The 16,397-nt window shown below is 41.5% G+C and overlaps 1 protein-coding gene across 1 annotated transcript in view; it reads right to left on the bottom strand.

Moving 5' to 3' along the window:
• Positions 1-8,472: 8,472 nt before the first annotated feature.
• The window catches only part of LOC108706507 (histamine H2 receptor), an 80,034-nt gene continuing 72,109 nt past the window's right edge, over positions 8,473-16,397 (bottom strand). The window contains exons 3-4 of the mRNA XM_018242991.2: positions 14,492-14,668; positions 8,473-9,286 (exon numbers count right to left, since the gene is read on the bottom strand). Of these exons, the coding sequence (XP_018098480.2) occupies positions 8,578-9,286; positions 14,492-14,668 (886 nt within the window). The 3' untranslated portion in view covers positions 8,473-8,577. The remainder of the gene's footprint in view (positions 9,287-14,491; positions 14,669-16,397) is intronic.

Here is a 16,397-nt window from a genome sequence, read left to right as displayed (position 1 = left end):
AAAGGTATAAAAGGAGGGGTTCCGACCAGGGTTGCGTCTTCAGTTCCTGCAGATATAGGTAGATAGGTCTCTATCCCTAGTACAGGCACTAGGTGCCTTAGCCAGACAGGGCTAGTAAGTATGGGTAGCTGACACCCCAACAAGGAGAGAGTGGCTTAGCAGCCATGGTTCAAACACAGATAGGGAGAAGTGTGAGAATAGGGATAGTGTGGACAACTCAGGCCAAGGTGATGGAAATTTCTACCCGGAAAGGTCAGAGGGGGCCTGACGTGGTGTCAAGCTGACTGAAGGAGGGAGGTGGCACAAGAAAAGTCATAGCTGGGCCAAGTGGAGGGTCGTAGGTCGTACGACGGACTACTTGACCAGTAGGTGGTGCAACTGAAATGCCTTGGCTGGGTTCGTAAGTCCAGTGTGGTGTGGTATTGAGTAACGTAACTGGAGGGGGATGGGCCCTGGTGCGGGATGTGCCGCCGGACCCCGCCCCCCTCCGTACCAGATTTTTTTACCCGGAATCAGACGATATGGCCCGAAATTGGCAGTGCGCGAGCTGCCGGGGGGCCCTGAGGGGGTGCGGGCCCTGGCCCAATTGCACCCCCTGCTCCCCTGGTAGTTCCGCCACTGTGAGCACTTGTTAACCCGTTGGAAGGAGCTAGTGGACCAAGCTGTGTTGTGAGTGACACTGTGCAACAATTTTAAATAAACATTTTTGTTTGACTTTTCCTTGTGTACTGTGCCTTTACACGCAGCAGCGCAGAGAGTAGAGAGGACAGAGAAGGTAAGTGCAGGGCAGCCATCACGGGGGACAGGGGGGAGAGTTGTAGGGGGCCCCAAGGGTAAGGGGGGCCCAGCCACGCTGCACTTTCTTTATTAGCCGGGCCCCCTGCTTTCTGAGAGCTGCTGACTTCGGGAAGGCAGGGCGGGAGCACAAGGGGAGGTATCTTCTGTCCATTACTTCCCCTTATTGGTCTAAGTAATGGACAGAAGTTATTGGTTTAAGTCCCGGTTGAGCTGCTCAGGGATTGGATAGCTGAGGTTTGAACTTCTCCTCCAGCTCATCCAATCACCATGCAGCTTTACCAGGACTTTAAATTCTGTGACCAATAACAGAAGAAAATGCTCCCCTCCTCCCTTCTGTAGTTGGCAGCTCAATGACAGCAGTGAAGTAATGAAGTAAGTGTAACATGGCAGGGCCCCCCTAAAGGTAACCCTTTGTGGTCCCTGTTGTGTGGTGGGGGCCTGGGCACCAAATGTTTTTTAAACTTCTGGGGGTGCAAGTTCTTTTTAATGTACGTTTAAGGGGGGCCCTGGCCACCAATTTTCTTATAACGTGGGGGGCCCTAGCCACCAATTTTTTTTTTTCCCATGTGGGGTCCTAGCCACCAATATTTTTTAATGGGGGCCCTGACCACCAATATTTTTTTATTTTTTTTTATTAACATGTGGGAACCATAGCCACCAATGTTTTTTTTTTTTTTAGTGTGTGGTGGGGGGTGAACCTGTGGGGTGGGGAGGGTGGACCTGTAGGTGGGGCTTGCGGTGGGTGCAGCCCAGGGGGCCCAGGAAATTTTTTCATATGGGGCCCTGCGATTTCTGATGGCGGCCCTGGGTAAGTGTCTGGTGGCCCCAAGCTTTGCACCCTAGGCTTGTTCCTACTCGGCTTACCCCTAGTTCTGGCCCTGAGCAGGAGAATCCACAGGGAAGGGAGCCAAAGGTATTGAATGGGGAAAGAGCTGGATGTAGTCAGACAGGTCAGAAACAAATAACAGCAGCAAAATTGTGAGATAAACTCAAGGTCAGGAACAGGCGGGATCAGAACCAGTAAGTCACACGGGGAATAGCAAGAAGTAACAGGAATCAAGGAACAAATACATCAGTATTCAGAGCATCTAGGAGCCAGTGAGCTTGAACTATAACAGACAATGTGTTAGTGCAGAGCAGGGGTTTTATAGACAGACTAATGGCTAATGCTGGTCACCTGTGTTCAGATAAATGATAGTCATGCCTGCTTGAACATACAAGGACACCAAGCCCTTAGCTGTCTGCTCATATAGAGGCAATGCAAAGTGCATTAGAAACGGCAGGTCATTGGTTCAAACCTGGGATGTTATATGTCTAGTATCTGCTGTATAGGAGCTAATGTCAGAAGAGTTAGTGCAACTGTTTTATGTGCACAATCCTTTTGTCATTTCCCTATCCATATATATAAGTTGCACCACCAAACCAACAGACTGTATGGAACTTATTCCAAAGCCTTCAGATCAAAGAAGATCCCTTCATCTAAAGCACCAACTTTCTACATCCTAAAAACAAAAAAAACATGTACTTGACCTGATCTGTGCTTCATGAAACTATGCTGACTGCAACTTATATGTAGGATGCCATTGCCTAAGATATATTCTTGGATATATAATCTTTTATCAAACCTGATTAGCCAGATTAGAGAGAGAGATTAGCCTACTGTACCACTACAATGTAGCTCCTTGCACACTGGCTCCTAAATGTATTTTTTATATAGAGAAAAATAAATCATTAAAGAACTAAAACTTAACCAAAGAATTAGGCTGCAAATGATGTTTTGTGCTTCTGTACCAGCCCAAGGCAACCACAGCCCTTTAGCAGTAAAGATCTGTGTCTCCAAAGATGCCCCAGTAGCTCCCCATCTTCTTTTCTGCTGATTCACTGCACATGCTCTGTGCTGCTGTCACTTACTGAGCTTAGGGACCCACTCACAATATACAGTACACATAGAATAGAAATGTCACAATATAAGGCTGATTAGTAATTAATACACATAATTACTACATGGCAGCACAGAAACCAGTGCAATTAGCATCAGAATTGAATAATCAGCAAACCTGTAGCATCAGCTTATATTACAGCCAGGGAAGCTCATTTTCTGCTGGATAATTAGTGACGCGCCCTAAGCTTAGCTTCTCAACAGCCAATCAGAGCCCACTGAGCATGTGAGTGTCACAGACACTTTCCAAGATGGTGACCCCCTGTGACAAGTTTGAAGTCCATGATCATTGTTGCTATTGACAAGCTGAAACTTTAGCCTCATGCAATAAGTTCACTATATAAAATATGACGTTTTTAGCCACATTCATTTTTAGGGGTTAGTTCTCCTTTAAGCTTTTTTAATGGATAAACGTCTCTGACCTTCACCAATAGTGTTGACCATTTTTAACGCTTTAATGTAGCTTTGAACATCTATTAATTATTTTCATTATGTTTAGGCAGTTTTTGGAAAGCAAAGACCTACAAAAAAACATATTTCCATAAGTGCGTTTTCTTTGTTTTTTTTAGATTTTAAATGTCCGCACAAGTGATAAACTACGAAACAAGTTAAAGGCAAAACACACGTAGATGTAAAGAAATTTCGAGCACTGCTGGAAACTCTGGCCAGAACCTAATTTTATTTTCAAAATTCTATTGCAAAAAGTTTCATTGTGAACAAGGAAGACAATTGAGTTTGGAACCTGCTTGACATGTGAGTGGTAATAAAGCTGTTTAATAACAGGTCAGGTGACTGGCTCTTATAATCTCTTCCTTGGAATATGGAGACGGCTGTGGTTTGTCACAGTGATTGGTAGATCACGTTTTCATTTTGCTGCAGCTGTGAAATTGCTACTACAGGTATGGGATCTGTTATCCAGAAACCCGTTATCCAGAAACCTCTAAATTATGGCATGGGTGTCTCCCATAGACTCCATTTTATCCAAATAATCTAAATTTTTTAAAAATGATTTCCTTTTTCTGTGTGATAATAAAACAGTCGCTTGTACTGGATCCCAACTAAGTATGTATGGGACCTGTTATCCAGAATGGTCCTGGGGTATTCCGGATAACGGATCTTTCCGTAATTTGGGTCTTCGTGCCTTAAGTCTACTAGAAATTCATTTAAACATTAAATAAACCCAATAGGCTGGTGCTGCTTCCAATAAGGATTAATTATATCTTAGTTGGGATCAAGTACAAGCGACTGTTTTATTATTACACAGAAAAAAGAAATCATTTTTAAAAAATTTGGATTATTTGGATAAAATGGAGTCTATGGGAGACAGCTATTATGTAATTCGGAGCTTTCTGGATATCGGGTTTCCGGATAAGGGATCCTATACCTGTATAATTTATCCTTATTGGAGGCAAAACCAGCTTATTGGGTTTATTTAATGTTTACATGATTTTCTAGTAGACTTAAGTTAAGAAGATCCATTATTTGGAAAACCCCAGGTCCCGAGCATTCTGGATAACAGGTCCCATACCTGTAGTAGGTAAAGCGCATTGTTTTATCTCCGGATCTACTTTGTACTAATGACCCGTTGGAACACTAGGCGCTGTGTGTTGTGCTGTAATTCAGTTTATATACTGCGGAAATATAAAATCTCATAAAAGATTCATTACAAAGGATAAAAAAAAGATGCATGTGAGAATATAGAAATCCAGAGCGGGACGTTATGTAGAGCAAGCTATGCCATGTAACAGATTGTTAGTGATGGGAGAATTTCTCCCATTTCACCGAAAAATGGCGAAACATCAGCGAATCTCGAAAATTGACACCCACATCAATTGTGACGCCAACGTTAAAGTCAATGGGCGTCGTTGATGTGAGCGACGGATGCGTGCCCAAAATTTGTTTGACTTCGCCGGTGAATTTTCGCAGGAGTCTTGTGAATTTATTCGGCGGTGGCGAAACGCAGAAATTCGCCGCGAATTCACAAGTTTATTCGCCCATCACTAAAGATTGTCCTTTCCTGTTCCAATACATTGAATCCACCAAAAAGTCCATCTTTACTTTGTGGTTTTTGACTTGCGAGTTCTCTCAGTTACACCTGGAAAATAAAATTCTAGCATGTTGCGCAGTATCAGTTTCATGTGCACAACAACAGTGCATGGAGACAGTAATACAATCAGACAATGTTAATTAGGATCTGTAATTAACATAAACTAATATATAACTCGGGGTTGGCTGATCTGCTGTCATTTTGGATTTGTTGAATTGCAGCTCTCAGCATCCCACCGACAGCGGAATGCTATAGGAACATACCAGCAGCTGTAATTCGACAACATTCGCAGTTGCTTCGCTTGCCGCCCATGATATATAACTTACAGGGTTACTAAATGTGATCCATTCAATAAATAATATATTAATATCATATATCAACGTATTTACATTGTTTATTTTTACATTTTCCATTATTCTATTTTATTTAGTCCCTTTCCATTCAGTCCTATAAGTATATTCCAGTTTTTATTATTCTGCTTTCCCTTTTGCTTTCACCTTATTTCCTCTTTTATTTTTTGTTTTCCCCATTCTTCATGACTCAAGTTCAACTCTTTGTTCATCTTCACTGTTTCAGCTCTTTAACTTTCTCATTTTTAAGTTCTCTATCATCGCCTTTTCCCATTGGCTAATATCATGGGTGTTTCTTTTTTATTCCTACTCTGTCCTTATCTATTGTGCTCCTGTTTTGGCTGGTTTCTGTTCTTTAAAGGATAAGTAAACCTTTAAAATAAATGCGTGTGCAATTGATGATGGAGCTATTCTATTATACCTTATTACTAATGAAGATTGCTAATTACCAATGTGTCCGTTACATAATACGTAGTATCTGAAAAGCTTCTTATTACACCGGCCACAAGATGGAGCTGGTTTACACGGGGAACTTTTGGTTTGTGTCACATGATGGTGTGGGGGTAGGTGGCTGACTCTAAATTAGTATTCTTTAAATGCACCAGAGGAAGGACCCAAGAGGTCCAAAACATGTAGTGCTATGCATCTTTAATTAAACACTACACAGAAGTTTGACTTGATCTCCAGTGGATTTATTTGCTGAGCTATTCTAAGTACAAGAGGGGGGTTGTGGGTGCACTCCTAAGGCCATATAAAAAATATTTAAATACAATAATCCCCTGTCTAATTAATAATAATTAATAATTACCAACGCCTGTGAGACACCCATTCTATTTGCTGCACTTATCACTAGGTGACACTTGCACAGACCCACACACACATTACACCTATCACACTCCACATTTAGCTTTTCCTTTTTCATCTTCCTCTAAATCTATACTCACACCTGTACTTATACTCACACACATACACACACAAGTGTGCACTTATATATACAACTTTACTTTTCCTTCATTATAGTCTCTTCACAATCACATTTTTTTTTTTTTTAAATGGGCGTTGGTCTGGGCAGTCTCCCCTTCAAAAGCCGCATATGCAGGCGGCGGGGGGAGGATCTAGTCCAGATTGAAACCAAGGTTTTAAATTTTGATCACAGGTAAACAGGTTAGGGACCGCCGTATGGGGTTTACCTTGACGTGGTATGGCGGCTTACCAATTTTATGATCATAACTTTGTAACAAAAAACCCTGTTTTTCTCTTTTTAGACAGGGGATTATTGTATTTAAATATTTTTTATATGGCCTTAGGAGTGCACCCACAACCCCCCTCTTGTACCTGAGCTATTCTAAGCACTTTTGCAATGTACATTCATTATTTATTTTTTTAATTTTTTTTTTATTTCAAGATATTAAGGGATACATGTGCTGTTAATATGAATGAATTTTGTTACAACAGCGCCACCTGCTGGTCAGTTTCCCACCAGTCTGACCACCAAGTAGTCAAGGAAGTTGTCAGGAGAAAGAAAGAGGCTGATGTTCTTCTGCTTAGGAATAAAATTAGAAACCTTTCTCACATCTTTCCTAAGCAGAAGAACATCAGCCTCTTTCTTTCTCCTGACAACTTCCTTGACTACTTGGTGGTCAGACTGGTGGGAAACTGACCAGCAGGTGGCGCTGTTGGAACAAGATTTATTCATTTCAACAGCACATGTATCCCGCACGTATCGCAGCTTATATCCAGGGTCGGACTGCTCCCCTACTGTGATGCGCCGAGCATGAAGGAACCGCTGGGCGCGCAAACGGTGGCACTTGGCGCGCATGCACAAATGCGCAGCGCCAAAATGTTTTTTATAAATCCGAATATCGTGAGAGGCGGTCTGGTTAGACGGGGACCCATGAGGGTCTGGGCTTACCGGGTTTTTTACTGGTGTCCCGCCGGGCCAATCCAACCCTGCATGTATCCCTTAATATCTTGGAATTAAATAAATAATGAATGTACATTGCAAAAAGTGCTTAGAATAGCCTCTTCATCAATGTTACATTCATTTATTTTAAACGTTTACTTGTCCTCTAATGTTTAGGGGCCTTTGTTGCCCCGATCCTTTCGCTAATGTCTTAGGGGTAATTTGCAGATGTTCTAAAATGGAAGAAATAGAGCGCTCATATTATTGCGATTCATTAAGGTACTGAAGCATCAGGAGCAATTGGGGTGGATGCAATTACAATTTAATTATGGTAAAAATGAGGCATTATGGGTAAAACCATATACCCGCAATAGCACTTGCATCTATGACCCCTCTTGTGCCTTGTCTTTCATTTCTGGTCTGAGCGTGGGGAGAGGCTGCAATATGTAAACATGTGGGTTACAGTATTGTCCACAAATTGGCTTTAGTAACTACATAAATCAACTGACTTCAGAAGAATATAAGATAAAGGTTGAAATATCGGTTACATATACAGTGAATCAGTAGAGCACTTGTGCATTTGATACATTTTGATATAAGGAAAGGTAAATAAAGGTGAGTATGTGCTATACATTGTGGGGCTGATTTATCAAAGGTCGAAGTGAAAATTCAAATTTGAAAAATTTGAATTTTGAGCTCATTTTTGCGTACGTCGACCAGGGAATAGTCCAAATTCCATTTGAATTTGAAAAAAATTCAAAAATTCGAATCTTGAAATGTATCATGTAGGGGCAGATTTATCAAAGGTCGAAGTGAAAATTTGAATTTTAAAAATTCAAATTTCTAGCTAATTTTTGTGTACTTTGACTAGGAAATAGTCCAACTTCGATTCGAATTTGAAAAAAATGTGAAAATTAGAATCTCTTAATGTATCATGTAGGAGCAGATTTATCAAAGATCGAAGTCAAAAGGTCGAAGTGAAAATTTGAATTTTAAAAATTCATATTTCGAGCTAATTTTTGTGTACTAGGAAATAGTCCAAATTCTATTTGGATTTGAAAAAAATTAGAATTTCGATATTTATCATGGACCATTCGCTGTCTAAAACCCACCGATTTGCTGTTTTAGCCTATGGGGGACCTTCTAGAAACTATTTGGAGTCAATTGGTGGAAAAATTGATTCGTAGGATTCGGATTCGATCGAAAATGGACCTAATCGAAAAATGGACCTATTTGGCCAAAAAAAACCCTTCGATATAGTTTCAGTTGGTCTTTTTGAATTTGAATTTCAAAGTTTTTCAAATTCAAAATTCGACCTAGAACCTATTTGGAGTCAATTGGTGGACATTGAAAAATCTAAGTTTTTTGGGAAAAACACTGAATTGTATGATCGAAAACTGACCTATTCGGTCGAAAACTGACCTATTCGGCCAAAAAAAACCCTTTGATTTAGTTTTGGTTGGTCTTTTTGAATTAGAATTTCAAAGTTTTTCAAATCCAAAATTCGACCCTTGATAAATCTGCCCCTATGTGTTAGTGCTTAGTAGTGTATTGCAGGGTTGCATTTCATTGCTGGTTTGTTCTTTAACACACAGTTGGTGATCGGCATTTTTATGTTATTATATTCTGGATCTTGAGCGGTCTTAGAAAATGTCACGATGGAGACCATGTCGTCTCCTATGTCCACCTGGGATCTCCAACGTCTGCAGATCAGCAATTTCTTCAAAGCCCTTTGGAAGTCCCGATTTAGAAAGGCATATAACATGGGATTGATGGTGGAATTGCAATATCCCAACCAGGTGATGAACTTGAAAGTGTTCACCAGGACTCTGCTGGTGGAATCGGTGCCCTTTGCAGCTATAAAAACGTTTAGAACAAAGTATGGGAGCCAGCACATGACAAACACGGATATGATGATGCCCATGGTCCTGGTGGCTTTGTTCTCCAGTTGCAGATTGTTTTGCCGTTTACTGTTCGGGTGGTAATGTAAATCCAGAGTCTGAGACACAATGCGAGTGGCTTTCAGCCGAGACGCCCGGTAAATGAAGAAATACATGCTGCACATGATTATAAAGGGGATGTAAAATGCCAGCGAGGAGGCAACAATGGCAAAGGTCCAGTTGGTGACAAAGATACATTGCTTCCCATTGTCAGAATCAACGCCGGGGATTTCATTCCAACCTTGCATGACGGGCAGAAAGGATATCAGAGAGGAATAAACCCATATAGTCACTGTCATAATGATACATCTGCGGATAAAGCAGAAATAATGGGACTTTAGGAAGTGCGATAGGAAAAGATCAACTTATGTATCAGTACAGGTCTGTGTTCATCTCAAGCATGGAAAATAAGAGCAGGATCTTTCTCTAGGGTATTCATTACTGTCTGCAGTATTTCCTTATCTAGTGAATCAGCTACATGGAACAACATAAGCAAATGTATTGTTTATCATCATCATCATCATCATCATATCTACAGTACATATTTTGGACACAACATACTTTTTAAGTTACGTAAGTTTATATTTCTTTAAAGGAGAACTAAAGCTTAACTAAAGAAGTAGGTAGAAATGTTGCACATGATGTTTTGTGCTTCTGTACCAGCCCAAGGCAACCACAGCCCTTTAGCAGTAAAGATCTGTGTCTCCAAAGATGCCCCTGTAGCTCCCCGTCTTCTTTTCTGCTTATTGTTCTATGGAAGAAATCGAAGAAATCCCAGCCAGGATCAGCGGGATGGGGGAGTGGTTTGCTTGCAGGTGGCTGGAATGCCAGGTAGCCTATGAGAATGAAAGGTATGCGGGGTTTGGGTTGGCTCACAATGAGGGGGCCAATGTGGCAGGGACTGTAAGGTTTCTGGTAGGCCCAGATACCCCAGTCAAGCATTGTTTCCATTGGTGGTTAATCATTAGTGCTAGATATCTAAAGTTGTACATAAATGTTCAGATATCAGCTACCAAATCATTTAGACCAAGTCAGCAGCTTATCTGCCACTGTATGGGGCCCTCCAATGGTGCTACCCCACCGATATTTGTCCAAAAACCATGTTGATTGGGCAGGTTTAATTTTCAAGTTGGATCGATGACTGCATCGCCTTATTGATGTGGCCCTTGCCTCTACAGCCCCTATTCCAGGCAGTTTAAACCTCGGATTAGCCCAATATTGCCAAACTTTTGCAGACACATCAAGGGAAAGACATGCACATTTGGGTACTTTATACTGGGGACCTTAAAGGAGAAGGAAACCCCCTGGGCGCAAAAATCCCTCCTCCCTCCCCTGTGTTGCCCCCCCTTCTTCCTCCCCCCTGGCCAACCTGTCCCGCCGGGCAAATGCCCGTTTTCTGATTTCACTTTGTGACATTCGGCGCATGCGCAGTAGATCCGTAACGGTAAAATGCTCCTACTGCGCATGCGTCAAAAACGCCAGTCAAAGCAGGAAGAAGATCGCTTGGGAGAAGATGGCGCCTGTGAACTCCGTGGACTGGACCTGCGCAGAGGGGTGAGTAACAAGTTAGGGGCATTTGCCCGGTGGGACAGGTAGGCCAGGGGGGAGGAGGGAGGAGGGGGCAACACAGGGGAGGGGGGAGGGTTTTTGCGCCCAGGGAATTTCCTTCTCCTTTAAGCTCCCCATAGACGCGACGATTCTTCTTGCCGAACTACCAATTTTTGAGAAGGCCGACCAATCCTTCGAAATTATCGTGTGGTTAGTGGGATTCGAACGATCATACATCTTACGATTTTTCGGCCGACATCTGTCAGGAAATTGATCGGCCAGGTCAAAAAATCTTTGTCGGTCCCAGTGCAATGTATCTATATCTGCAGGGCCAAGCAGGCAGCTCCCCTTTGTTTTTCTGGTAAATTGGTCTTTTTAGTTGATGGACAATTCGTACGATCGTTCCGAGAAAATCGTGGCCTCGCGATGAGGATCGGATCTTTTAAAAATCTCAACATCTATGGCCAGTTTTATACTGTATGGTCTCCTTTACACATGAATGAGGCCAATAATTCAGTGCATATAATTAGTGTAGGCCTTCCCATGTTCTAGCAATGAAACCATTATAGACTGGAGCCATCTTCAGCTTATCTCCATCTTTTTTTAGCCCCCAAGTGGTTTCTCATTATTACCTCATCCTACATTTTTAGATCCTGCAAGACTGTCAAGATATCCAAAAATAAATCTTTCTTCCCTATGATCTGGATACACCTGAGAAATAGAAGCAAAGGTGGATTTCTTATGTTTGGGAATGGCCGCAGTGTGTGCCGAGGCTTTCAGAATGTGTGAATAGCACTCTAATAAACAATGGCCGCCGTGATATACGTTACAGGATAACAACCTGATAATGGAAACTGTGAAGTGAAAATGATCAAATTCAGAAGCAATTTTTCACACTTTCAGTCGTGTAAAAATCAATATTCTGGGACATCTTTTCGAGTTCTCTGCCTGTTTCAGAAATTAGATCTTCCGACCGTTTACACTTATTTGTATGAGCACAAGAGTTCCCTTGAAGATGTTAATAATTATTCTTTTATTTTTATAAAGTGTTTTGGAAAAAAAAAATCCTTTTGAAGGGTGTAAAACATATTTTATTATTGAAATACTTTCAGATATTTCAGAAATCTTTCCTTTAGTTCTTACTGTCTTCAACTGTGAACGGAGCAACTCCCTCGGCAACAGAGAGAATATGAATTCAAGAGAGAAAATCTTGTCTCTTGTCTCCAGTCTGGTTGTTATTCCATAGAGAAAATACTTGATCTCATACATGAACTAGCAGAAGTTCTGGATTTCTCAGGTAATGGGGAAATATGAGGACTGGCTTGACAACTGTTGACTGATTTTGTTCTTAAAGGGATACTGTCATGGGAAAAGATGTTTTTTTTTACAAAACACATCAGTTAATAGTGCTGCTCCAGCAGAATTCTGCACTGAAACCTGTTTTTCAAAAGAGCAAACAGATTTTTTTATATTTTAATTTTGAAATCTGACATGGGGCTAGACATATTGTCAGTTCCCCAGGTGCCCCCAATCATTTAACTTCAGTCATTCATTACTGCTGCACTGCAAGTTGGAATTATATCAACCCCCTCCCTTCCCCACAACCCCCTCAGGAGAACAATGGGAAGGTAACTAGATAACAGCTCCCTGATAGATATAAGAACAAAAATCCAGGTCCCACTGAGACACGTTCAGTTACATTGAGTAGGAGAAACAACAGCCTGCCAGAAAGCAGTTCCATCCTAAAGTGCTGGCTCTTTCTGAAATCACATGACCAGGCAAAATGACCTGAGATGCACCTACACACCAATATTACAACTAAATACACTTGTTGGTTCAGGAATGACATTTTATATTGTAGAGTGAATTATTTGCAGTGTAAACAGTGTCATTTAGAAATAAAAAACTACACTATAAAAATCATGACAGAATCCCTTTAAAGAACTCCACAGTCAGAAAACAGAGCTTGTTATCTGGTTACAGAATTGTTACTGACCCTTGAGCCTGGAACTTTCTCTTTTGCAAATAATTTGATCAAATAAAGCCATTGCTTCTATGGTAGAGGTTGAAACTGATTTGAAATTCGTGAGAATATGTTGTGGATGATGTTTGAAAACCCCTACAACTCATATTCAAAGCTAAACCTGTGGTATCAGACACTATGGATTTACTGTAGTATTGATCAGTTGCAATAAGGGCAAGATTTTAATGGAAAGCATTAATTGATTGGGTGAGTTGTCTTAAAGAAGTGGCTGTCAGACTTTTTTTAATTGAAGCCTTCTTCGAGGTCCAATCATTAGTCAGGTCCCCCCTTAGCTCATAACATGGTTACAGATATCGGAATCCATTGGTGTATCAGTCATTCAGCCATAGTTCCCAAAGTATCTAGGGCAGCAAATATGTTGTCATCCCAAATTTTACCCTAATTGAAATTCATTCTTGGCTTTCAGAAGTATCTTTCAGAAAATAAAAGATTCTCCCCAAATCTCAACCTAACTGACCACCCTTTCCATTGCTCCTGGTCCCTTGGTTTGGAAGCACTCTTTTATAGGACTACAGCAAGAAGGTTCATTTTCAGACTATTAGTAAAGTGGCAGAAGAAAGGAAACTTATTTAGGCCTTAATTTCATACATTGCCATATGTAGCGGCATTGTGGAGCTCTGAGCTATGGTATAGGGACATATACAAATTTGGAAAGGGGTCGTAAATAAATTTGGTCTGGGCAAACTGTGCACTCTACCTGGAGAGTATTGGCTAAAACAATAAGGTGGATCCTGCACGCAGCTTCACTGTTAAGGCCCCCATACACGGGCAGATAAAAGCTGCCGATAGACCGGTAAAAAATCCCGTCAGATCGTATTGCCTCCATTCTGATCCGATCGTTGGGCCCTAAAGGTGGCCATACATGGAGAGATCCGATGTCGCCAAACGAGCGGATCTACCTCCGATATGCTAACCTTGAGGTGGGCAATATCGGGCTGATCCGATCATGGGCCCTAGGGCCCAACGATCGGATCCTAGCGAACGCAGACGGGCGGTCGGATCGTGGGACCGCATCAACGAACAGATGCGGCCGCGATCCGACGGGATTTTTAGTCCCATCCGATCGAGATCTGGCCGAATTTCAGCCAGATCTCGATCGGGGAAGCCCGTCGGGGGCCCCCATACACGGGCCAATAAGCTGCCGACTCGATCTATCGGCAGCTTTTATCGGCCCGTGTATGGCCACCTTAAGACAGATAAAAGCTGCAGACAGACCAAGTTGGCAGCTTATTGGCCCGTGTGTGGGGCCATCCGATGGGCTTTCCCAATCGATACCTGCCTGAAAGTTGGCCAGATGTCGATTGGGCAGGGTAAAAAATGCCGTCGGATCGCAGGCACATCAGTTGATGCAGTCCTGCAATATGACCGCACATATTGCCTCCGTTCTGATCCGATCGTTGGGCCCTAGGGCCTCCTCAATGTGGGTATATCGGGGAGAGATCTGCTCGCCCTTTGTAGATGAACATCAGCAAAGAAGCACCATGGCTGCTTGTGATTACATTTTCAAGGCAACTTGAGAACCAAGCCAGGGAATTTCCACATTCAGCTTTCTGTTTCATTGTTTTCCTTTGCTAATGCCTCTGATTCATTCCTGTATCCTTTTGGTGCTTAGACTTCTTGAGGTTTGATGACTAATTGCAACCAATCAAATCAAATAGCTCAGCACTTGTTTCATGCTGATGGTTAGTTACTTGAAGAAGAGAAAACCTTGCACCCGTTATTACATTGCTCCTTAGTCAGAAACCAGTTGCATGGTTGCTGGTCCATGCCTTTAGTTTTATTAAGAATGTATCTTCCTCTGCTTCTTAATACTTCATTTCATCTTTATAAAGCTAATGGGCTACAATTGTTCAGTAGATACAGTATATACATTACTTCACTTTCCATTGCTGAAGATGGTACTAAAAAACCAGCAAACTCACCTGCGGCGTGACATTCTCTTGGAATAATGATACGGGGTCACCACGGAGCAGTATCTGTCCAGACTGATAAAACACAGCGTGACAATGGAAGCGGTGCAGAACAGGACATCAAAGGAGATCCACACTTTACAGAACTGTTTCCCAAAGAGCCACATGCCTGTCACTTCATAAATGATGCTGAAAGTCAAGACACAATGAGGCTTTAGTGGAGACCAAAATAACTTACAAAAGTACTGGAGTATAGCTCATACACCTACAGTATTTTTGGGTTACACAGACTAAGCTGATTATGTGTTATGGAAAAATAATAAACTGTTGGACCCTTTATTCAGCAGTAGGCATTTTTAGGGGAAAAAAAGAAGTTTAAAGGGGAATTATCGCGAACACTTTCTAAATACAATCAATTAAATATTCTGTACAGTTTCTGAAATAATCAAGTTTATCTTCACTATTCCTCTCTCAGTATCTGTCTCTCTTCATTCTCTCTTCATTCAGCAGTTGGGTGTCAGATATTCATTGACAGTTAGATCCAATATATCTTATAGGGGGGCTCCTTTTGCCTAGAAGATGTATTAGAGCTCAGTCTATTAAACTCACCAGACATCATGTCTCTCTACATGCAGAATTTGTGCAAAAGGCAGTTATTTTGTTAGATTTTGTTTCTACTGGAATCGGTTATTATAGAGAGGCTCAAACAGCCCCCCACAGGCCCAGTAAATAGCGAATGTTTGTGGCATTTTACTGAAGCAAATACAGATTGGCAGTTTGGGCCTGGTGGCACCCATCTAAGAATCAGAATATCATTTAACTGGTAGACTGGAAGGTAAATGTCATGGTCCTTACAGTGATATGAAGACCACAGTGCAGTGTGCAAATTGTAGTTTCTGAACACTAATCAAAACGTTTTTTGCCACAATGCCACATTTTTTCATACAATTCCAGTATTATTACATCCACACAGCAAGTTGTGTCCATCACAGTTGCAGACGGTTCAGTAAAATGTTTGTTTTTGGGAATGGTGTGCAGTTTGTGGCGAGCATTGTCAGTGTGAGGATGGCTTTGCTTCCAACTTACAAACGAGCATGATGTTAATATTAAAGAGGAAAGTGTAAAATAGAATAAGGCTAGAAATGCTGTATTTTGTATACTAAACATAAACATGAACTTATTGCACCACAAGCCTAATCAAACAAATGATTTATGCTTTCAAAGTTGGCCACAGGGGGTCACCATCTTGTAACTTTGTTATACATCTTTGCAAGACCAAGACTGTGCACATGCTCAGTATGATCTGGGCTGCTTAGGGATCGTCATAAATGATCAAAACAGCCCAAGTCAAATAATATCTGCCAGAAGCCGATACAACAAGACTGATTAATAATCAGAATATACAGACTGCACTGGGTCCTGTGTTGTCATGTGATCTAATGTGGATTTTATAGTTTTTGTATTGTTTAATATAAACTTTCTCCAACTCTGCAGAACCAGTGGCTGCAGCAAAATAATCTTCCAAATAAAATCCCAGTTTATCTGTTTAAATCTGGCTCCATGATCTTTGTCCCTGCAGCTGGAGTTGGAAACAGTAAAGGGGATGTAAAGGCAAAAATAAAATCCAATACAAATCTCTACACAGTCGCCGACTGCTCTACAGGGAAACAAACAAAGCTGCTTGAGTTCTGCATGGCTGGGAAGTAAGGCGGGGGCTCCCCCTGCTGTTCATAAGTATGATTGTTTCCCTGCAGAGCAGTTAGGGACTGTCTGACAATTCCTATCCCCAGCAGTAAATGAAGGGAGAATTTCACTGCATATAGTCAGGTTTCTTATAAAAACGGTAAACATGTTTTAATTAAAGTATATTGGAGATAGCTTTCTTTTTCATTAAAGAAAGTAAAAATGGAATTTTATT

The sequence above is a fragment of the Xenopus laevis genome, chromosome 1S (assembly GCF_017654675.1).
Source record: "Xenopus laevis strain J_2021 chromosome 1S, Xenopus_laevis_v10.1, whole genome shotgun sequence".
NCBI classification, from domain to species: Eukaryota; Metazoa; Chordata; class Amphibia; order Anura; family Pipidae; genus Xenopus; species Xenopus laevis.
The sequence above is the reverse complement of the archived record's forward strand: the minus strand, read 5'-3'. Positions and strand labels throughout refer to the sequence as shown.